The sequence below is a fragment of the Maylandia zebra genome, linkage group LG1 (genome assembly GCF_041146795.1).
Source record: "Maylandia zebra isolate NMK-2024a linkage group LG1, Mzebra_GT3a, whole genome shotgun sequence".
Classification (NCBI taxonomy): Eukaryota; Metazoa; Chordata; class Actinopteri; order Cichliformes; family Cichlidae; genus Maylandia; species Maylandia zebra.
This window is the reverse complement of record NC_135167.1, coordinates 31,968,516-31,992,295: the sequence shown is the minus strand read 5'-3', so window position 1 is coordinate 31,992,295 and position 23,780 is coordinate 31,968,516. Positions and strand designations below refer to the sequence as shown.

Sequence of the window (23,780 nt, the reverse complement as noted above, 5' to 3'; positions counted from 1 at the left end):
GTGTTAAAGAAAGAGGTTATATAATGAGGGCCTGAAAAGAGTAGCATCCAATTAGATGTTTATATATTATGGATGTGCTAAAACTATCCATATTTATCTTCTTGAAAAAGTAAACAGATGATCCTCTCCTGTGTCTTGGTTGGTCAGTCTAGTAGATCAGGCTATCCATTAATGTCCTTCATACAGCAGTGAGAGGAGTAATAATGATGATCTTTTGAAAAGGTATAAAATAGGCTACTCGGTGAGCAGAACAACATTAGGGAATACACTCTGAGAGAAATGAATGAACATGGAAAATGAACTGACAGGGGAAAAAAAATGAAAGAGGCATTTTCAAGGATGATATTGAATTAGTCAGTATATGTTACTTCAGCAAAAGTTCCACAGCTTGTTTTTTGATGAGAACAGCTCAAATATTCTCAGCCCCAAAAGGCTGCAGCCCCCACTCTCCATGACAGGATGTTGTAAACCAGGAAGTTAGAAAGTGGGGCATATGATATTTTGGAAAAGTAACTCACATTCTGATTTGTTTGTATGTAGGCTTTAAAAGGCCACATAGTCCCTTGAATGAGAAAATCTGTGACTACACTGACCACAAGAATGGGAGCGTTAACATTAAAGGGTTTAAGGTGACTGCTGATTGCTAAAGTTGGCCACAATCTAATTGCATATTAAATTGTGTCTGTGCAATGCTATGCAGTGTGCATGCTCCACATGCTCCACAATACATTTAGTTCAATTTGACTAATGTTAGATGTGTTGAGTAGTTTCAAATGGCTCTTAAATACTAATGCAAGGACAGTGTTTCATTGTACTGTCTAGCTCGTGATTCAGGCTGTTTTCAGGAACATTTCTATCATTTATACATTAAAGTAAAATAATGTAAAAAAGTCATTCAGTGTCAGTGAAAAGGAAAAGGGAAAACTTTGACCTGCTGGTGGCACTACTCCTGAGCTATTAGAAAAGGTTTGATTTGAAGTATTTAAAGTGAACTCATCAAAGTAGTTGGAGTACACAACATAATCTTAAGTGACACTGACAGGATGCAGTATTGATTTGAATACCTTCTTTATTTGACTCCTAGTTCTTCATCATTGAATCAGCAGCACTGTTTGTTGTGCAGATTTTTACAAGTTCAGCAGAGGACCCTTGCAGTTCATACTCATCAATGCAACCTCACGTTATATTCCTGCAATGCGCTCATCTATTTTTAATGTTTGGACTTTGTCCTCTTCACCTGCTGTGGACAGCCTTATATCTGCAGTTTAAATTCAACATTCTCTATTTTCTGTATCATGAAAGAATTTTTGGTTGGACACCTGAGCAGCGCTAATGAAATCTTTACTCATTAAGTGATGCTGTGAGTATTGATTCTGATTTGAAGGAAAGAACAGGCACCACTCCATATATCTACACACTTGCAACAAACATCAGTCTGTTTTCTTCTAGAAACTGTTCTTCACTCTTTCAATAGGTTTTGGTACCTGTGCCAACAGTGCTGTAAACATCTGAACTCATCTCCCTCCCGCTGTCAAACACAGAGTCGAAGGTGATGCTCGGAACTGTGGGGGAAGTTGGACCATTATCCTTGTCACTGCTCTTCAACTTCTTCCTCAACTTCACCTGTTCGAGAAAATGCAAACAGCTCAATGAAGTGTTTGGCTGCAACTTGAGTGACACAAAAAGGTAACCGTGTTCACCATGTGGGAAAAACATTTGGAGTTACATTTTGATTTTGCAGCCAAAGTCTCAACTGTCAAACGGAATTAGATTTAGCAGCCAACAAACCTTCGTAAACATAAAGGCATATCAGTCGCCAAATTACGTGATGTAATGATCTTCATAATCTGCCTACCTTTCTCTACCGCCACTCTCTGTTTTAAAAAGTGTGGAGCTGTCAAGCATTTAAATAATTTATCATTTCTGTTGATGATAATTACATGGAAATACAGTAGGAGGATCAGAGTCTAAAAAGAGGGCCAAAATAAACACTGTTACTGACTGCACATAAGCAACATTTAAAAACAGATGCATTAGTAGATGTATGGTTGGTTGCAAAGATGCTGAATAATCAATATCATTATTAAATTGCCTCTGGCTGTCTTACTTGCTGACTTTTTTCCCCTTGTCAGGCGTTTCTTGTTTGTTTTTATGTGTATCTTTTCAAAATCTGATATCCAGTCTTGTGATTCTGTTATGCTACAGTAATGGATGATTTTCTTAAATCTAACTAGTTGATTAAGCCTGTCTGATAGTAGAGAGTGAGTGAGGGGGTTGAAACCCAATCTGACATTAATTTATGAAATTATTTACAATAATTCTGTTTATTTGTTTCTATTATTTTTTTCTATTATTACTATTATTTGTTAGCCATTACTAGTCGGAAAAGACTGACCTCTCTCATAAGAACTATGGTGTTTCCAGTATTTTTGCATCGATATCAGATATCAGATTTGCATCATTGAGTGCAGTCTAAACATCAGAAACAAGTTGCAGTATAAAGCAACACAATGCAGCACAGCAGACTACAGCCTTGACAATAGCACATAATAACTGAAAAACAAAAACAGCCTACATAAACCTTCATGGAAACCTTTGTAAATTTAGGATTTACAGTATTGCAGGGGTGTTGCTTCAGACTACATTAGTTGCACTTTGCCTGTGTCTAATAAACGGGAAACCGGGTGTATGAAGCAGTTACAGAGAAATCTATAAAATGATTACTAACCGATTTCTTGGGCTTGGGGGTGGATAGAGAAGAGGCAGGGATGTTTGATCTTTTTCTCAAAAACATCTTGAATGTGGCAGAATCAAAGTTCTCCACCGCAAAACATCTCCACGATGTCTGGAGGGGCATAAAAATAGCAATACGTTGGTTGGACAGGACAAATTTCATGCCAACATGTCTGCCATATAAGAAAAGAAAGAAAAGGTTACATGAAAGGATGGTCTCCATAATAAGACTGTAGCTCTGAGACAGCATAATCCCCCGGCTGTACTGAGCTACTGTTGGGAGTATTTTCTTGGTCAAATACCTGAATGAGACAGGCAGCTGCAGGGATCTGTCGGTTGAAGTGTTTTTGTCTTTGCTTCTGCTGCACCTTCAGGGCGAAGCCTGAGCCCAAGATTCCCTGTGAAGAACAGCATAGCAGAGTTTTTTCTCATTATTCAGTTTTAACCACACACTTTCAGGCAGCTGCACGATCCGAAAGATAGAGAAAGAAGGAAGAAACAAAGAGAGATCCTTCATGATTCTATTCGGTTGAGAATAATTTATTTTTTCCCATTAACCTTCATAAACACGGAATTAGCAGATTTAAATGGGGAGATTAAGCGTTTTTATTTCTTGAACTAAACGTAAATAATTGGGGCTCTAAGTATTTGAGACATTTCATAAACCTTATTATGAATATTGAACCAAGGGTAATATAAAAAGTGATGAGGAAAACTATACTTGTCTAATCCAATTTTTCACCCAGTTTTACTGGGTTCACTGACTTACTATGTTTCTCAGCAAAGTCACTGCTGTTCTGTAATCCTCACGGCACAACTCAATGATATGGTTAGATGGAAATTTCTCACTGCACTTACTGCAGGCAGGGCAAAGAATGAAATGGCAAAGACTGAGAAACAGGAAGCAATAGTCTTTCCAATCCAGGTTTGTGGCACTTTGTCTCCATAGCCAATAGTTGTCACTGTGACCTAAAGGGAAAAAAAACACAGACAAGATAATGACGACAGTAGCATTTTATAATTAGCGTTCATCAAAATATACAGCTAGGGTATGTGTTTTTAATAAACCAAAGTATAGGACAGCTTAAATAATTACCTGAGGCACTAGATGAAAAGTTAAATGGGAACTACACACCTTCGGAGCGGGAGTCACAAGTTCAATTCCCACCCGGTATCCAGTAAAGGTCCTGGCTAGACCCCCCATGCTAAAAACCAAGTCCTGGAATGGCGCGACTATGTCTGCAGACTGTCTGCAGCTCGGACACAAGAATTTCACTACATGTTGTACTCTGTATAATTGTGTATGTGACAAATAAAGGTTGTTTGTTTGTTTTTGTTTGTTTGTATCACAAACTGCTTTGTGCTATGTTCTGTATTTATATTGGACACACAGCTGGATTTTGGGGTTCATATATTTTGCTTAAGGACACCACTGGTCCCCTGAGACATGGCCGCCATTACTACATATCATCATCACTGGTTGAAAAATCTGGGGATCATCAAAGTCAGTAGTACATCCGTGGTCCCTGCAGATAGGCTAGAGCAGTTGCTGATACCACACTCTTGAGTATCTGCTGACTCAAATACCAATTTGATACCGTCTTTTCCTCGCTCTTCAGTAACTAGGCTGCTAATAATACTTTTTTTGGAAACACAGCTGAGCTCCAGATGTCTCTTGTGAAACTGCAATGCTCATATTCCAGTCATTTCAGTGGATAGTATTATAACTTGTATGCACTTTCTGGAGACTTATTATCACTGCATCCCTAATTCTAACCACTACCCTATCATTAAAGGGGACCTATTATGCTTTTCCTTATTTTCTATCACATATATACATAGTGTTATCAAGGCTGGAGTGCTAATATTTAACACTGCTAAAGTTTTAAAGAACAATGTGTAAAGTAACCCTAAAAAGCTTAGGCTACAAACTGCTATAAACACTCTAAACACTACCAATTAGAGTGGATAGCTCAGGCACACAGGCACCAGGGCAACACTTTCTAATCTAATCTAATAAATTCTAATCTTTCTAATCGACCGAGTTACTCATTGCACATCTATTTCCATGCATGTGCTCAGAGCTTACTTTAGCATTAGCATTAGCATTAACTTGATAGTTTGGGCTAATGACTTGGTACTGACAGGGGTTATTAGATTTGTACAGAAAATCATTAAAGTATCCAACACTGACTTGATCCAAAAACAGTAGTAGTCGTTTTAGAGTACAGACATTTTGCTAGTGTGGTTGCAAAAAAACAGTGAAAGTACTGCTAGCAAACAGTTTAAAAACTGTATCATCACATCCACAGCTGAACCCACAATTATCTATTGACTTTACTTGACCAAATACTTTCTCTGCTTTGAGTCTTTAGTGCATTAGACCCTTGATTTCCCAATCCTCCAACTACAACTCTGATCTTTTCACCTCTTGGACTCTTAATAACATCTTCATGTGCTGAAATACCCCAAACTGACTCTCAGCGTGTGTGACAGCAGACCCAAATCAGATTAAAAAAAAAATAAATCATGGGATCTAATGTGTACAACAACAACTTTCATTTCATACTGAGACAAGTTATTGACTTTGCTGTGTATGTGTGAGAATGTGTGTGTGCGTGCATTTTTTAATATCAGAGTCCCTGAAGTTTCCATGAGGCCGAGTGGGTGGTGACTTATTGTCTGAAAATAAATTTTCATCCCGTGTTTTCTGCACTATTTGTTTTGCTGTTTGTATTAGCAGCCCACTGGATTTGCCCAAGGGGCTTCACACAACTCCTACTGTAACATCAGTAGTACAGATAAAACAGTCTATATTTGACCTTTCACTTGGTAAAAAGCAGCTTACAACAAGTCATGGTTTTCTGCAAAATCTTATTTGTGCCGGGATAGAAATGTCAAATCTCAGAATTCAGAAGACAATCATAATTGAATTGTTTCGGATCATTTCACTTTGACAGTTATTTCTAAGGATAATTTCACTAACATTTTACACGGGTTTCTGTTCTAGTTAAAGGGCGCTGGGCAGTTGCCCAGGACCCCAGGACACCTCAGGTAAGGACAAAATATTTTGTAATTAATTTTAAACATCTAAAGCACACCTTACTTTGAACCAATACTGGTCACTGTGCTCTCAACACCAGCTAGACAGACTGTTGAAAGGCTCTCTACTGGGGCCTGACTCTTGCTGATATAACCTGCCGGCTGCTGCTTTTGCAACCGTGCAGATTATTTGCTCACACGGCTTTGTGTATCAGACATGAGTAAACACGTTCTTTACGTTCTATGCAAACATTACAATTTCATCCTCATTGGGAAAAATCATAATCCGGACAGATAATACTACATGCCCAGATATGTCCTACAGCAGGCCTTTTATGTATCTTTCAGTGACATTGTGGAGTCGAACAAATGTTCTAAAGTGCTGCTGTATTTTAGCTAATTCACAGTTTTATGAGTGTCTATCTAAGTCTTTGGCAGATCTTCTTGTATTTGGGAAATATTATGACATTATATATAATATATATTACATTATAAGGAATACTTTATGTCCTTAATCCTATTCAGTTGTAAAACAGCTAAACTGCATCACTAAATTTGACATAGGGTTGAATATTGAACAGTACGGCATATAATGGGGCAAAGTGAACCATAAAGCAAAGCAGTGACATTCTCATATTAATGACTTCTGTTATAGTTTCTCAGTATAGAACTCATAGAGATAATGTTAGAATCATATAGGGATGTGAACACTCTGGTTATGTTTTATACCACAATCCCAAACATGATTAAAACTGGGATAACTCATAACACAGATCAGCGAAAAGATACTTATTCACAGGTGAATCTGGTAGGTCTCCCCCCCCCCCCCCCCCCCACACACACACATGCACACACAGAGCTGGCTTGAATCAGGTCACAAGCACACTGAGTGTTTGCTTAGGGCTCCATGGACAGCAGAGGGCCCCCAAGAGCGCTTGAAATATTCCATAACATAGCTTCTCCAGTTTTTCTCCAAAAAGAAAGAAAGAAAGAAAAATGTCAGCAAATAACCTTAACATTAAGTTGATGTGCTTGCTTGTAGTGCAAATCCCTCTAGCCTGTCTGTCTTACTAACATAGCTGGACAGAGCATCTCTTGGTATGTCTGTGTGTTGCTTGTTAACCATTTCCATGGCTGGGTTCTTTGTCTTTGTGGCTGACTAAAGTGACAAGGCTTAGAAACTGCAATTCACACTTCACATGTGTTCATATGTGACCATATGGCTTCGTATGCACATTCGTGAAATGAAACATATGCTTTACAGCAGCAGCCTCTGCAAGGGCCAGTCCAGAAAATACAATGTAGGAGTATGATTGCACTCCACAAAAGCACCCTGAACTCGACAGTGATCATGTAAAAAAGGAAACTCTTTGCAAAGCCAGTGACTGACAATTACAATTGATTCAGTATTAGAATATAAATTCTCCTTAGCTGTGCATATGAAATGATAACAAAAACAACAAAACAAAAAGTCATTCGTGCAGCATTTCATTCTCATGTGTCATCTTGAGATTGTAAAGAATATACTGTGTGAAAAAAATCGTGTTTGTTTATCTCATACTTTTCTGTATAAGTATACTCAATTGTAGATGAACAGATTGAGCAAATTGTTTGCACTGTGCTGACAGGTGGGACTGTGTGGCAATCTCACACAGCGTGCATGGCTTATGGGTAAATTAGGAGGGCCCCCTTAGCAGAATTTTCCTCAGAGCCCCAGGCAAACTCTGCTCATGTTTCTGTCATTTTAGAGAACATTTCAATAACTTACTTTCATTTTCTGGAGACTTTCTTCAACCATCATAACTGCTTGCCAAATCCCAAGACTCAACAAAGAGACTATTATAATTTTCCTTTTTTTGTGTGTCATACACTATATTGCCAAAAGTATTCACTCACCCATCTAAATTATTGAATCTAGGTGTTCCAATCACTTGCACGGCCACAGGTGTATAAAATCAAGCAGCAAGACATACAGACTTCTTTTACAAACATTTGTGAGCGAGTGGGTCGCACTCAGGAGCTCAGTGATTTTCAGGATGGTACTGTAATAGTCATAGTCATGAAAATTCCTTGCTACTACAGTCAACAACAACAGCAACTGAGCCACAAAGTGGTAGGCCACGTAAAATCACAGAGCGAGGTCAGTGAACGCGCATAGTGCATAGAGGTCACCAACTTTCTGCAGGCAGTTACTACAGACCTTCTAAACTTCATGTGGACTTCGTTTAGCTCAAGAACGGAGCGTAGAGGGAGCTTCATGGAATGGGTTTCCATGGCTGAGCAGCTGCATCCATGCCTTAGTCTGAGCCTTAGCTTCTAAGTGTCGGATGCAGCGATGTAAAGCACACCACCACTGGAACCTAGAGCAGTGCAGATGTGTTCTCTGGAGTGATGAGTCTGTGCGCTTGGCTCAAGTAGGTTTTGTTTTTTAAGAGTTGGGCTCAGCCCCTTAGCTCCAACTGTTAACAAATTTGTGGGAACGGGATGGCCCCTTCCTGTTTCAACATGACTGCTCGCCAGTCTCTCTCTCTCTCCATATATATGCTTTCACAGTTCATTTTTTCAATTGACATTATCATTTCCCTTTTTGTCCCAGGAGTCCCAAAAATGTGTGTACAATGATTTATGGCCATACACTATAAGTAATACAAATGCTTACCACTCCCCACCACAGGGCATCAGCATAGTTCCCAAAACCAGTGGTGCCACTGCTGTCAACAGCATCTTTCTCTGCCAGGTAGACAAAGTACGACGAGAAGATCAGGCTCAAAAAGCCAATGTATAAGGTTGTGATCAGCTCCTGAAATACACATGCACAAAGACATTACATATTTCAAACTCGGACATGTGACCATGTTAGAGAAAATATTAAGTAATATGAGGTGTGAATTTATGTATACTTTCTGGCAAAATGCATCAGCTAGCTTACCAGTCAGCTGCCTGTAGCTCGATGTGGCTGTGTTTGCTAATAACATGACATATGGATGTGAATATTCATGTAAGAGTGCCGGGTAAATATGATGATTAAACTTTTCCATTGGAGCATTTTGCTGCCTGTGCGGGCTTGTGTCATTCAATAACCAAAAGTGAATGCAAAGCTGTTCTTAATCATGCAACCTGTCATTTTGCCGCTAATTTTCGGCACCAGTTCTTTCAATCGAACATCTATTGGATGGGATCTTATTTGAAAACTGCCATCTGAAATTTGATTATGACGCTCTATCTCAACCAAAACTGTGCGACTCTATTCAGAATAAGTGGTTTTTTTTTTTTTTTTTTGATCAAGTGAAAAGCCATTAAAATGCTCATGGTATTCTTGGCCGGAGCAAACACTAAAATGTCTTGAGTTTTAAAGGGGCCATAAGTGCTAATGAGTTTAAACTGAAAGTAAATTCAGTAATAATCAGTAATCACCGCAGGGGTGTTGATTGAATTCAGATGTGCGGTAAATCATCATAAATTACTTTGAAACCCAGACGTCTGATGTCTTCCAGTGTATTTATCATATATATAAAGCATCGTGTTGCAGATTCAATAAGCAACTGTCTACACTTTGCTCAGGAGGTCTACTTGGGTTTGGGGCTCTCATCCTGTCTGAGTGTAATTAGACTACTGCTTTGTGAAAAAGCTCTCTAAGTGCACTCACCTACTACGTGATTTTAAACTGGGTTTAACTACTCAAAGTGCCAGAGCGCTACCTGATAAGTGAAAATTTTATTCGTGTCTCAGCCCAAAACTGTCACTCTGAGATTGCGACACAGAGAAGCAGCAGCAGATGTAAGCATCCTAGCCTTACATTGCTCTAAACAAACGGTGCTTACAATCTCCCAGTAGTCCACATTTGCACCTGCATTTCCTCATTTCATCACACATTGTTTTTGGGAATGTTTCTGGGCATCAGACCTTTGCTAGTAAACACCTGACAGAGCCTCTATAACACCTTCAAGTCATCCGTACTGCTAGCAACTTGATTCTTGGAAATAACAGCTTTTAACGCATTCAGGTACATTTTCCTTGAGCTGCTACCTGAGGTTTAGTAGATGTGTTGCTGTCACTGTGACCTGGCAAACACATTCACGAGATGTGTGCCTCCCATCTGCCAGTATCAGCCAGGAGCAACTGTGCAAATTGTGTTTAGAGCCACAGGCACTAGAATGCCACTGTGTGTGTATGTAAATGCCGTTATAACACAAGGATTGGATACTGATTGGAGTGAATGAAACTCCATTGACTTTAAAAACTCCAGCTGTTAACACAGAGGGGGCTGCACTTTCATGCGTTTATGCGAGAGTCTAGCGGAGCAAAATATTCCTGCTCTGTATAACACCAAGAAACTCACAAAGGAACATATATTATATACAATACACCAGAGACCAGCTGGTTGATGGCAACTTGACCCCTACTGCACTGGCTGTTGTGAGAGTACACAATGTATTTCCCTCACGGCTGTTGGAGTTGTGTAGAGCCTTAGCAGAAGATATGAGAACTATACCAACAGTGGCTGCAGTGCGAGGTGAAACAAAAATAAAGCATGGATGTGATGAGTGTGGTTCTCATGGAACAGCTCCCTCTATGTTACACATGATGACTTCTGATGCCTGCAATCAGGACTGAATTTAGCCAGGCCTCTCCTAGAGTCAGTCTCACACTCATCCTCTCCTTTCAGAGTCTATTTAGGAACAGCCCAGCCAGTGTGTGAGTGGAATTGGGCAGTGAAACCCTTAAATGGTCTACATCAGTGAAGGCTTGTCACTCTCAGCTAGCAGGGTTTGGAAAATTGAGAAAACCTGAAATAAGTCCCACATGGTTTTGCGTGCTGTAGGTGTATTCTATGCAAATTTGGGGGGTGGGGGAGTTACAAGATGATTAAAAGGATTAAGAAAGACAAAGAAAGCCACGATTTATAGTTAGGTCCACAGTGACACATTTTTTTGTAGTTTTCCCTCTGAACACCATCACACTGGACTTTAAATCAAACAATCAAGATGGGATTCAAGTGCAGTCTTTCAGCTTTAGTTCAGGGGGCATAACAAAACATTTGCATTAACTGTTTAGAAATTACTGTCATTTTTATACACAGTTTTCTATTTTCAGGGCTCAAAACTAATTGGTCAAATGAACATGGGTAATTTTAAATCTCGTGATTGTTTTCAGTACACGGATGAAAATCCTTTGAATGACGGCTTGAAGTCTAAAACCCATGAACATCACTAAATGCTGTTTCCTCCCTTGAGATGCCCTGTCGGGCCTTTACTGCAGCAGTCTTCAGTTCCTATTTGTTTGTGGATCTCTCTGCTTTCAGTTTTGCCTTCAGTAAGTGAAAAGCATGCTGTGTTCGGTCGAGATCAGGTGACTCACCTGTCAGTTGAATTTCTTTGTCTTGAGAAAGTTTTGCAGCTTTCTTTGGGTTGTTGTCTATTTGTAGTCTCACGTGCCATACAATCAATTTGCAGGATTTAGCTGAGTAGAGAACATTTGCAAGCGCTTCTTTCACCAGTTACATCATTGATAAACACTGACTTGGTTCCACTGACAGCCACACATGCCTGTGCAATATTACCTTCACCCATGTTTGACAGATGATGTGATATCTTTCAGATTTGTAATAAGCTTCTGAGCTGTTCACTTATTTCTCATTTTGTTTCTCTTGCCATCATTCTGATACCAGTTAATCTTAGTTTCATCTGTCCAAGGATTTATTTTTCCCCAGATCTTGTCAATTTCCTTTAGAAGTCTAATCTGACTTTCCTTTTTTGGATTGCAACCAGCGGTTTGCACTTTGTTAGAAACTTTTGATATAAAAATGTGCAGTCATGAAGGCATTTTGGCCAGATGTTGTGAAGGTGGAAAGAATACTGTGATCGTCTACTTTAGTCGTCTTCCGTTGTCGTCCTGGCACTTTGTTATTGCTGAGCTGGCCGATGCATTCATTCTTTTAAAGAATGCACCACTTTTGATCCTTGGATCTCTGAATGTTCCTTTTTTATTACTCCTGCACAAAGTAAACATTATTCTAATCACTCTAGCTGCTGGAGAAACTGTGGGGCCCAAGAAATAAAACACTTCCTTGTTTTGGTCTTGCCCATTGATCATCACTTTTTGGGTATCGATTCATTCTGAGTTACAGATTATTTTTAGTATGCAACTTCCTTTTAATTGGGATGAACTTTTGTTTGGATATTTATACTCAGTGAATGTAGATAAAATGTCCAAGCTGTTGTATGGTATTCTGAGTCTGGCTGCCCGTAAGACTATTACCAAGAAATGGCTTAGTGTGAAAATTCCATCAATAAATGACTGGTATGAGATTGTTTATGGGATGTTTAAAATGGAAAGAATTACCTTCATTAATAGACTCCAATATGACATATTTAGTGATATTTGGGATAAATGGAAACATTACATTTTGTCAAGGAGACCCGATTTTGTTTGAATCTCTGTAATTATGTATGCCATATTTTTGAACTGTTATGTGTATATATGTATATGTCAGTATGTATGTGTATAGGCAAATACATATGTATGTAGGTATGTGTATGTACGTGTGTGTGTGGTTATTTATATATATATATATATATATATATATATATATATATATATATATATATATATATATATACACACACTAGATGGTTCACCCGTTTGTTTATTTTTGATTATTTGTTTATTTTGGTTTATTTGTGTTCATATAGGTTGTTTATTAAAAAATAAAATAGCAAAAGCCTCCAAAAAAAAAAAAAAAAAAAAAGGATCTCTGAATGTTCCAGTGGACAGCTGATTTCATCACTTGAAATCAAGTCCAGATCTTTCATCTGCATAATTTGCCATAGAATAATCAGGAAAATATCCTGACTTGACCATGAAACTGCTTGTCTGTTAGGAACTGTTTAGAAATATATATAATTCTGTATACTTGACTTTAATTGCTAGAAGGTTAATGCAACACTTTTGTTAAACCCTTGAAATAAACCAAAAACAATAACATCTTGATTGCATACATTTGAAAACAAACAAACAAACTATCCCATTGTCTCAGTCCCCCTAAGTAACTGTAGATGGACTGCATAAACTATGTTCATTATCTCTGTTAACCTTTTCTTGCTTTGTAAGAAATGTTACTTCCTCAAAATTAGTCAGATGCAGCACAACACTCTTGGGTTGAAGTTTTCACTGCAGATGGTATATTTGTGTGTATATTTGTTTTTATTCAATAGTAATTTAGCTGAGCTAACCATGAGAAGGTGAATATGACCTTTTAAAACAATCGGTTAATTAGGAGCACAGCATGCAACACAAAGGAGGTTTCTAAGGAAACAGAACTTAGCAGATTAACAAGAACTCATCCCCTAGCCATATCAGCTGTGATAGATACTGCAATCTCCTTCAATAACAAGTACATTCCAAACTTCACCATTTTTTTTTTACCTTCAAGCTAAAGTGCTTTCTACAGCCAGTCAGAAATCAGATTTGAAAATGCCCCAATATGTCCCTGTGCTGACATTCATAGCAGAGGTCAGTGGCTGATGATAACCAGCTTCAGCTGCAAGCAAAATCAGCCAAGGCCAATACAAGAAAGCATGGTAGGTGGTACTGGATGAGTAACATCCTTGATCCCCTGCTCATCACTCTCTCTTTTTATACTGACACTAAGGACAACTACTGTGACCACTGGGGCTAATCATGTCCACCTCTGTGTCTCAGCTGAATGATACCCTAGAGAAAGACATGGCCCTCTCCAGCAGATGAGCCTATATCCCAAAAACCCAAGCTATTACGCAGTGGCGCTTTTGTTGTGGTTCTCGGCTGAATACTCATTTAACTGTATGAGGTATTCCCATGTGAGGACCTTCTCTTTATACCGCATAGAAAGGAAAAATAAAACATGAAGAGGACAGACTATCCTTGGCATAATCCCCTGACAGAAAGCTGGCAGATAACTAATAATGCTCCGAAGCTCTGGTGGTGGTAATAGTTCTGGACGTAAAATCTAATTTGAAGCCTTTAAAGGAGTGATTGTGTACCTGCCGATGGATGAAGACAACTGAGCCCAGGAGACGCCACGTTCCTCCCTGTCGGTCAACGTGGAGCATACGCAGGATTTGCAGAAAGCGAATCCCTCTGGTCAATTAAAAAAAGGAAAAGGAAAAGAGAAAGTGTTTATATGCAGATATTATTCTGCACAGCAATTGAATGTTAATATTCATGTACACACAATAAGGCTAGAAATATTTGGATACCTAAAGCATGTGTGCATCTTTATCACATATATCATAAATGGTCTCCATTCCTATGTAAAGACTTTCGACGTTTACAAATGTTAGAGCAAACTCGTCTAATTTTCTCCCTTGCAGAGCAGTGAGCAATAGGCCTGGCTTGCAGTTCAGCGATTAATCCCAGAGGTGTAGTGCGTTCTTACAGTCATGGCTACAAACTTTCACCCCAAACTGATGAAATCATTCATTATGGATCTGGCTTTGTGCAGGGGCACATAGTTATGTTATCGAGGCCAGAGGTACAGAAAGCATCTTCATACTTATGGCCACAAAGTTTCTGCTTGTACATACTAGACACAGTCTCTTACCTTACAGCAGAGGTTGCAAAGACCTGGCCTTTGGAGCCCACTGACAGCACAATTATCGAAGCAACAACTACAATCAGATCTGCATTAATAGAGAATGAGGGGTCTTAAGCCTACATATGCCATAACCAATAACGTATATAATGTGAATAATTTTACACTCATGATTATGATGTTAATACAACAAGAAATGAAGAAGTGTTGTTCTCCATATGGGGGTGGGCTGGGACGGTGGGGGTCAAAGAAGAAAGTACAGAAAGTGTTATTTTAGGAAATTATCATCAGTTTTCATTTCAGAATGATTCTATTAATCAATTTAGCTTAGACGGGTTACAAACATTATTAATACTAATTTTCGTTGCAACATATTAAAAAAAAACACCTGGAGGCATCAAATTTAAGAATAACAAGCTGAAGGTGGAAGAAATATTGCAGTGACAGTTTTAATTTCATGCTGAATTTGTCTTAAATATCTCATTTTGGGATAAAGCTCAGGGTATATTACAGATATTGTTTAAATTTTGTGCGTGGGTGGGGAGTGATACGTCTGTCAGCATGCATGTGTAAAGATATGTGTGTGTGTGTGTGTGTGTGTGTGTGTGTGTGTGTGTGTGTGTGTGTGTGTGTGTGTGTGCGCACGGGGGTTGTGTTGCTACCTATAACAGATATTGGCTTCCTGGCAAAGCGTAGTCGGCCCCAGATGCCAACATATTTACTGCGGCAGCCTGCTGACCAAAGGCGGACAAAATATTCCACACCGAAGAACACCACAAGGACAATCTCCTGTCAGACAAATGAGGGAGAGGGAGGGAGGCAGAAAAAAACAAACATCAGATGCTGCTGCAGGATGTTCGGTCCAAAAACGGCTGAACAGCTGCTTTGACTAAAACAATGTTTGTGTTACAAATAATATGGATAAAATTTTATTAATGACCAAGATAAACCTGATAACACTTCCAATTTGTCAAATATTCATTTTCATTCTGTGCATACTCCATTTGCTACTTCCTATTTGTATCACATCATTGATTTGAGTCAGCTGTTAAAATAATTTAATGTACCCGATAAAATAAGGTATGTGTGCTTTCTGACAGGTGGTTCAATAATCTTTATCTCTATTTAGTTGATTTTGAAACTGGATTTTGATTATTTTACGCATCCAAGTTATTAAATCTTGAAGAATATATATGTGAGCAATGTTACATAAAGTCTTTCTATCTCCGGAGAGAGTCGTATAAGATCTGATATATTTCAGAGTGACTTGAGTACTTGAGTCAGCATCAGCTGGGATTTGATGAAAATCTGGAGGTGTACAGTGAGAAAAAAAGTAGGTTATAAGACCTCTGTAGCCCACCCATTACTGCTGATTGTGGCAGCTTGAAGCTACATTAGCTGCTCACATGCAAATGTTACCCAAGGATTAAGGTGGTTTTAAAGAGGAAGGCAAACTATCCATTTTGATATTTTTCTTTTAATAGAACAAAAACTTAAACATTCTAGAAAAGATACTTGATTTTATCTGAAGTTCCACTCATTTTTCTGTACAGTGAAGCTACAGCCAGCAGCTTGTTAGCCTAGCTTAGTTGTCTACAATGACAGTGTAGAGGAGAGAAAACTCATAGCAGCTGGTAGCCCAGTGACAGTTTCTTAGGTTATACTGACTAATTAGCCAATGTGAAAGTTTCGTGAATATAATTTGCAGCTTGCCCCAAATAATTAAATCCAAGCATTGACACAGTTTCAGAGCTAGAAAAATAGCCAATGTGAAAATGCCTTAAAGTCATACTGTATCTGAACACTAACTGAAAACAGCTTTCTGACCGCACTACTGTATACACTTTCCTGTTGAGCTGATGTTCTCAGTCAGTGATTATGGGTGTTACAGAATAACAGGTTCAGTCTGTTTTGTAACTCTCAGTCATACTATGTTTTAAAATGGTGATTAGCTATAGTATGACACTGGCTCACTGGCTAAGGAATTTTCAGTTAGAAGTCCTATCCCACAGTCAGACCTGCGCCTCTTGTCACATTGTGTCAGAAAAATGTTTACTATTGCGTTCTCTTAAGCTAAGTTCCCTCTTTGTGATAATAGCAAAGCAGTTATAGTTTAATAACCCATTTAAAATGTATTATGGCTTAAAGTTATGCTTGTTTAGTGTCCTAGTACCTTTATGTGATAGGTAAGTCCAAATTTCTTTAAGATCTTTGAGTATTAGCCTGTCAATGCACCTTGCTAACCAAATTAGCAGCCAGTGCTACTCTTAGCCACATTTCCTTGTCAAATGTGGTTCACCCAGTTTAAAAAAATCAAGATGCTAAAACGGAAGTTGCAAACTTAAAGGCTTCAAAATGGTGGCGCAAAAAGCAGTGGGGCGTATAACAATGGTAACTTTTTACCATCTATTGTAGGAACTAATCTGGTCTAAAGCTAGCAAAGCCTAAAAGCAGCCTATCAACATATTTAAGATATACTTATCATTAAAAGCTACATTGCTTGTGTAACCCAGCGGTTCTCGGACTATGTGGACGGCACTGATGGGGCAACAATAAACTCCACGTCTCAGGATAGCAGCTGTCTGACAGTAAATCACTAACCTTTCCTTAGTTTTTTTTTCCTTTTCTTTTTTTTTGGATGAGCAAATTGTGTTTTAAGGGCGAAATCTCAGAGCTTTTGGAGCTGTTTTCATTATTTGAGCTAAAAATGTAAACCTTGTAAAATGAAAATTGGATTATTAATATGCTAAAGTGTGTTCCTGGAAGCTAATATGTAAAATGTTAAAGTATTTAATTTTGCAGCAAGGATTTCTACATCAAAAGCTCTGGTGTGAATCGTGGAGCTTGAGTTAAAAGTTTTCTTTACCTCGGGTACTGCAGAGCAATTTTTTTTAGTGTTTGTGTCTTGTGTCTGCACGTGACAACAGTGTTATAGACAGCTGATAGATGCACTGAAAAAAATAATCAGTGGGATAAACGTAAAAAAATTATTGTAATCGGTTGCACGAAATTAAGCTATGTTTGGTTAACCTTAGTTTTTTATGTTATACCTGCACACATTTTTCTGGTAACATGAACATGACTTTTTTATGTTGTTGTTATGTTTTTCATTCCGGTCAAATATTTATACAGTAGAAACCACTTGTTTATCAGACATGAACTTTTTGTGTTAATTGTACTGGACTACTATATGTTATATTGACAAGATTATTTTATGGTAAGCTTATTTTATTTTATAACAAATTTCTAATATATAATATATAATCTAATATATAATTGAGTGTTCAATAAATAAAACTAAATTAAGGCTGATCTTACTGTATGTACTGTACACTTTGTCTTCAATCAAAGAAATAAGCAAAACATTTTTGAACAATGACCTGTATTTTTGAAAATACTACACAGTTGTAACAACGGACTTTCAATTCAGGCTTCCAAAATATACATGAGTCATATTTGTACAATGCATCTCTTGAAAAACATTCCACAACATTCCTCAAAGTTATCTTCTGTAAGTTGAATTCAACATTGTGGGGCCTTATGACATCGCGCTTATGTAAAAAATAGTTTTTTAAATGTAAGAGCCATAAGGTAATATGGCAACAGGGGTGTAATTATTAAAATGACACAAAGAAGAGACTTAAAATAACATTATAACCCACAGGCACACAACCAAGAGACCTAAACTGATTAGTATTGGCTTGCTTCTATCACTAAACATCACAATCACTAATACTAGACGATGCAATCTGTTTGTAGTGGTGCACCTTGGGAAAAAAATTGCAAACTGGTGAAATTGGTGCAAGGCACCATTTCCATTGAGAAAAATGGACATTCAAAGTTTTAATTTTTTTTTTAAAAGAGCCATGGCTTGAAAAGTGAAAACTGCAGTAATAAAGGCCCCGAGTTGAAAAGTGCCAGAAAAATAAGTTTCACTATGTACTGCAACTTTACTAGTGCTGGCTTAAAAGAAAGGATGGTACATATTCGAAGAGGTAAACATGTTGTTCCCACATCATAACTGGAAAACTGTTCAATCGTACAGTCTGGTCCTGAAAACCTGGGCCTTCTTTGAAAGGCTGTTCCTTTTGAGCTCCATAACCAGTTTCTATAATACCTCGAAGGTATACTTTTCCAGTGGGTAGGTGAGGTTCAAAGTGTACATTAGTCCAAACAGCATTGCAGCTGCTAGGGTATAGTTATCCAAATCCTGCCAGACTCTCTGGCCTTCAAGGACTATCCGGATGTCCTCAGGGCTGCTATTGACATCTCTTGACTTTATGATGTAAATTCCCATGGTTGTTTCCTTATTAGATCGTTGGATAATGGCTTCATCTGTGGCCTAGAAAATGCAGAATTCCAAAATTTAATTAAACAGAACACTGGTCAAAGAACATTATACCAAATCTTATTTTAATCTGTGTCACTATTCCAAAAAATGTTAACATTAACACATTAGGTGAACAAAAATGGATTCATTACAGCATGTGATTTGAGTCCTCAGAATGCTCAAAAAGGTAATGCATTTCTGAAGTGAAATCTCCATGCAAAGAAGCAGAATACTGTCAGAGCATAGAGAGGTGTTCAACTATGAACTCCACACATAGTTCTAATGCAGGTAAAAGAAGAAAAAAAAAACGCACCCATGGTAAATTGTGAAAATCCCAGGTGATTTTCAACATACTCCTGGCATAGAGTGACAAGCAGCATTTTGTTAAAATTATTATTTTCCCTAAAGTGTATACACAAATTAATTTTTTTCTTACCTGGGCCGTGGGCTCCAGAATGTTCTGAAGTCTTCTTCCTATTTGTCCTCCTCGCCTTTTGAAGACCTTTATTAGTTTGTCAGATAGCACATCTATCTGCGAGAGTAATCTGGACTGCAGTGGCATGGTGGTAATGCGCTTAAACTCTGCATTTATCTAAAAAGAGAAGTTGTCACATAAAAATGCTGTCAAAATCTCAAATCTCACAAGGTTACATCCACACAAAGTTGTTATTTTTTGTCATATTACTATTTATTAGCTATGGGTCCCATGTTGCTGAGCAGTTCCATAGTTGCCCTTACTTCCATACCACCCAAAGCCTGTTTGCAACCACAGCAGTTGCCTCCTTCTGGCCATTTTGCAGTTCTGCCAAATGACCCAGAAACTACATCTATTATTGTCATATACACATCAAGGTCTTTCATTAATACTTAGTTAAATTAGTTAATTTGACTTCTCCAGAAAATTTACCTTACAGAATGTGAGATAACATATGCAAATCTTCACTAGTAAATAAAATAATGTTATTAAAACCTTAACTGTAACACCTCTACGTAACAGCGCTAGAGAATTGTTCTGAAGCAACACCAATCTGCCCTTCAGCAGGGATAAGCACCATATATCGATACAGAAAAAATAAATTTAACATATTTCTATCGTCATTATTTTTATCTCTTTAAGCCCTCCTCTCAGTTTCTCTATAAATCAGTTAAAACAATTTGTTGGGTTTTTGTGTGTCTTTAACATGTTATCAGTACATTACATTCACTGCCCCAGAACATGAAATAAAGCCCCACGTCATGCACTTCCTCTCCTAATGAGTACTGCATAGGTGTCATGCCCTAAATAAACCGACTTTAGTGAAGACCCCCCCCCCCCCCCCCCCCAACACAGCCCACCCCATGGCAAACTAGCTTATTTAACTGTTTAACTAAAACATTTTAGGTACAACCAGTTAACTAAATGGACACGAGTTTGTTAGTCTGTATTCACTGAGAAAAAACAAGCGAATGTGACTGGGCACACACTGAAAAAAAGCTAATGCACATAATATTGTCCCGCAGCTTAAGCTAGCATTATCGTTAGTTAACTTAAGGAATGACTTGTTTTTTACATTATGTTGCTCAACAGCAATTCATGAGAAAAACTTCCCCATCTAATGGATGTTCTCTTCGTTTCCTCTCAAACATGTAGTTTTCAGTTTACCGCGACAAAGTAAAGCTCAGCACCAAACGTAAACTAAGCGAAGACAAAAAATGGCGGACCGCCACAGTGAATTTTCCCTCGCAGAACACACCCTGGGGGGTGGAGTTTCAACAGAAAACATAACTATTTTCTGTTATTTTGATATGACTGGTTTTAAAAGACTGAACATCCTTCTAAAACAAGTGAAAGGCGTGAGACTTGATTATGTTTAGACCAAAAAGATAAATGATTTATGTTGGATATATTTACTGTATTTTTACTAATTTAACAACGTCATCATTGCATTAGTCGCTTTATGCTATAGCATTACGCTTACATTAGCTTGAAGCTCAAGGTCGTCATTTTATTTACTTTCTTTTTCTGGGCTTACAAACAGGACACACAACATTTAGATAACCGTTACACTGAATCTTGGGTCTGTGTTGAGTCTTCCAGCTGCTGACTACAGAAGCTAGATTGACCTTTCAGCATGTTTATAGCGGCTGTGGCTATGTGCTGGTAATGTTACCGTGTGTGAGCAGTCACATTGGCAGCAGACATGTTTCAACAAACTAGTCATATCCCAGCCCTACATTAGCTTGTTTAATGGTTAAGACACTGCAGGTACCACCACTTACTACAGACACCGATGCAAGTTTGTAATAGTCTGTTAATTTAGACTGAAAGAATATACAAACAATATTAACTCACATTATATATGTTAATTACTAATTTGCTTATCGCATAATTTCGGTTACCATTAGCTAACTGGAGCCTAACATTAGCCTTTCATGGTTTTCGATAAACAGCCCACATACCTGTAAAATAACAACACCCCAGTAAAAGTCCACATATATAAAGGGTCTACACTCTTTCTCACTGGTGTGTTAGCTTTAAAATCTTATTTACCTTCAAGTGTAAAACTCCAGATGGTAGTAGATTTTCCAAAGCGAGAGACAAAAATGGCGGACAGTGCAGCCGATTTTTCCTTTCCAGGGGGCGGAGCTTGAGGATAAAACACGACTAACTTGTTTCTTTTCAACATGATTTGTTCTAAAAGAATGAATATTCTTAAAGAATATGTGAAAATTAAAAGACAAAAATATGTTTAGATGTGAAATTTAAATTAGTCATGCTGGATATATGAAGTAATTCTATGCAAATTCAACAACCACCCTATTGCATTTTTTTCAGTGTGCACAGAATACTGACAGTGGTTTTACTCTATTTCACTGACAGGTGACAACATGCCATCAGTCACAGAGTAGATAAGACGTGAGCTAAGACGATGTGGTTTTCGGAATTTAGAGAGAAAAATGATTTTGCAAACAATTATTAGTTAAGATTAGGAATTTATCGTTTTTTGTTTACAAGACCTTAAGGATGCGTCCTTTGGTCAGAAATCGAACCTAAACACAGCTGTCTGTTTTTTATTTAGAAGAAAACAATGCAGCACATTTTGACAAGGAAGCTATTTACAGAAGGGAAAATGGGGAAATGGGGGGGGGGGTGAACAAGCCCTACAAACCCACCCAACTCTGCTTCTTCCATCCTTTTTGTCTTATTATGAGAACCACAAGGGGGGGTGACAACAAATCGAAAACACCTCCTGAAATCATTGTCTCCACGCTGAGGGTCCTTCCCTGAAGTCCTCAATGCAAGATTTCTTTTGACCGAGACAAATCACTGATTCTCATTCCTGCCTCGTTCCCTTATGTTAGACTCTCACTATATCAATCAATCAATCAATCAATCTTTATTTATAAAGCACTTTTCATACAGAAAAAATGTAGCACAAAGTGCTTTACATAGTTAAAAGCAGCCCACCCCACCCTCCAACTCACTCCCCACACTCTCAATACACATATATCCCCCCACCCCCACCCACACACACATACACACACGCGCACACTTAAAGAGTAAAAATTGGGCTGGGCTCGCATGAGCCAAGTGAGGAAACATTATAACAGAGAGCCGTCTGCACCGGGAGCCGGTCACAGACTGCAGCCTCCGGGCTGGGCACACAGCAGGAGGGAGGCCAAGGAGCCCCCCAACCAGGCTGAGATCCCACCCTTTGGTGTCCACCCCCCCCCCCAAATCTATTTAATAGTAATCTACACTGAAGGATGAGTTACTGGTCTCCATTAGTGAAATTCCAGGTCAGCCAGCTTAGATTGCCTGAATTCCTTTGCACTTTGACACACTCAAAAACAATGCAGCTATACTTTAAATAGGTCACGGTGCTCTGGATCCAAAAAGAAATAAACAAATTCTTTTGAGAATGTGAATCCTTTGGGCAAACCGCCAAGCATCTGGCCAAAAACACTACTACACAGTGCCAGCCAAAGCTCCATCTCCAACTAAAGAACAGAGAGGTTTCTGTTAACCTTGAGCATACAGGAAGAAAGAAACAAGACAAAGGAGAGGCTTCAGTGGTGGGGGAGGAAAGAATGAAAGAGTAGCAGGGTCAGAGCAAATCTCTAAACTAGAAAGCACAAAGTACAAAACAGTCCCTCAGGGATGCAGGATGGAAGAGATGAATGTTTGAGATTTTAGCAGCAAATATTAATTATTCATTATCTGTGTAGAAGAGAAGAATAAGAAGATTAAATATCTCCAGAGGGTGAACCTAAGGCAGAAAAACAGGTTGCAATAAAATGCATGTATATTTGATGATACCATAGTATTTATTAATAAAAGACTTTCAGACTTTTTTGGTTTCTTTTTTAAATTACAAGTCTGACTTTTAAACAGAAGAACACACAGCAGCCCTGTATATGAAGCAGAAAATAAACCTGTAGGATTTGAGATGTGCCGACTCATGACCCACCATGACTATTTTATCCCATTATCCTCAGGCCAAGGTGAACTTGTCACATGTGGCACGCTCCAGTCCTCCTCAAAATCCTTTTTATCCTTTCTTTAGGTTTTCTTTTATCCAAGCTTGAGTGACTCACTCATCACCCAGACAGCTCCTCTGTGCTCAGCTGCTGGTGTCTCGGGGTTAAGTTGATCTCATTTACTATTGATTTTAGAGGAGGCGCTTTTGCCCTCTTAGGCCAGCGGGACACACTGAAATTGTTTGTAGAAAAGTCACTTATATAGTATGAGCAAAACTGTCCCTAAAATGTTTTTTGTTGTTGTTTTTTTGTAATGCAGCGGTCAGGGCCATCAATAAATGAAATAGATTGGTTTTTTTTTTTTAAACAGCACACACTGACATTTGGGGTTTCAAAACAAAAAAATGGTCAAAATGAAACATCTGTTTACTCTGACTGTCACGGTGTACAAGGTGGACTCACGCACTGGACTCCAGGGATTGATGCACACAAGAGAATTTATTAATGAGCAATGTCCAATGAGTGTATATACAAAAGGTGTGAGGCAGTGCTATCTACAAAAGGTGAGAGGGGCAGGGCTCCGGGGGAAATCCAGGTGAATACTCTTGTCTCTCTCCAAACATGAATCCACTCGGACACTCG

At 38.4% G+C, this 23,780-nt stretch overlaps 1 protein-coding gene and 1 long non-coding RNA gene across 5 annotated transcripts in view; both read right to left on the bottom strand.

Annotated features, from left to right (window-relative positions):
• kcnq1.1 (potassium voltage-gated channel, KQT-like subfamily, member 1.1) overlaps positions 1-23,780 on the bottom strand; it is a 52,315-nt gene that overhangs the window by 11,499 nt on the left and 17,036 nt on the right. For 3 of the 4 annotated variants that reach the window (XM_004558066.3, XM_023152586.3, XM_004558067.3), the window contains exons 3-10: positions 15,010-15,136; positions 14,357-14,435; positions 13,797-13,893; positions 8,435-8,575; positions 3,592-3,702; positions 3,036-3,131; positions 2,729-2,845; positions 1,485-1,623 (exon numbers count right to left, since the gene is read on the bottom strand). In XM_004558066.3, coding sequence (XP_004558123.1) covers positions 1,485-1,623; positions 2,729-2,845; positions 3,036-3,131; positions 3,592-3,702; positions 8,435-8,575; positions 13,797-13,893; positions 14,357-14,435; positions 15,010-15,136 — 907 coding nt within the window. The remainder of the gene's footprint in view (positions 1-1,484; positions 1,624-2,728; positions 2,846-3,035; positions 3,132-3,591; positions 3,703-8,434; positions 8,576-13,796; positions 13,894-14,356; positions 14,436-15,009; positions 15,137-23,780) is intronic. The other variant, XM_076885067.1, reaches the window with a different exon arrangement.
• LOC143419022 (uncharacterized) lies at positions 17,618-21,517 on the bottom strand. The gene is made up of 3 exons (XR_013098992.1): positions 21,208-21,517; positions 19,114-19,269; positions 17,618-18,689 (listed from the first exon to the last, which is right to left on the bottom strand). It is a non-coding gene; the product is annotated as an uncharacterized LOC143419022 (long non-coding RNA).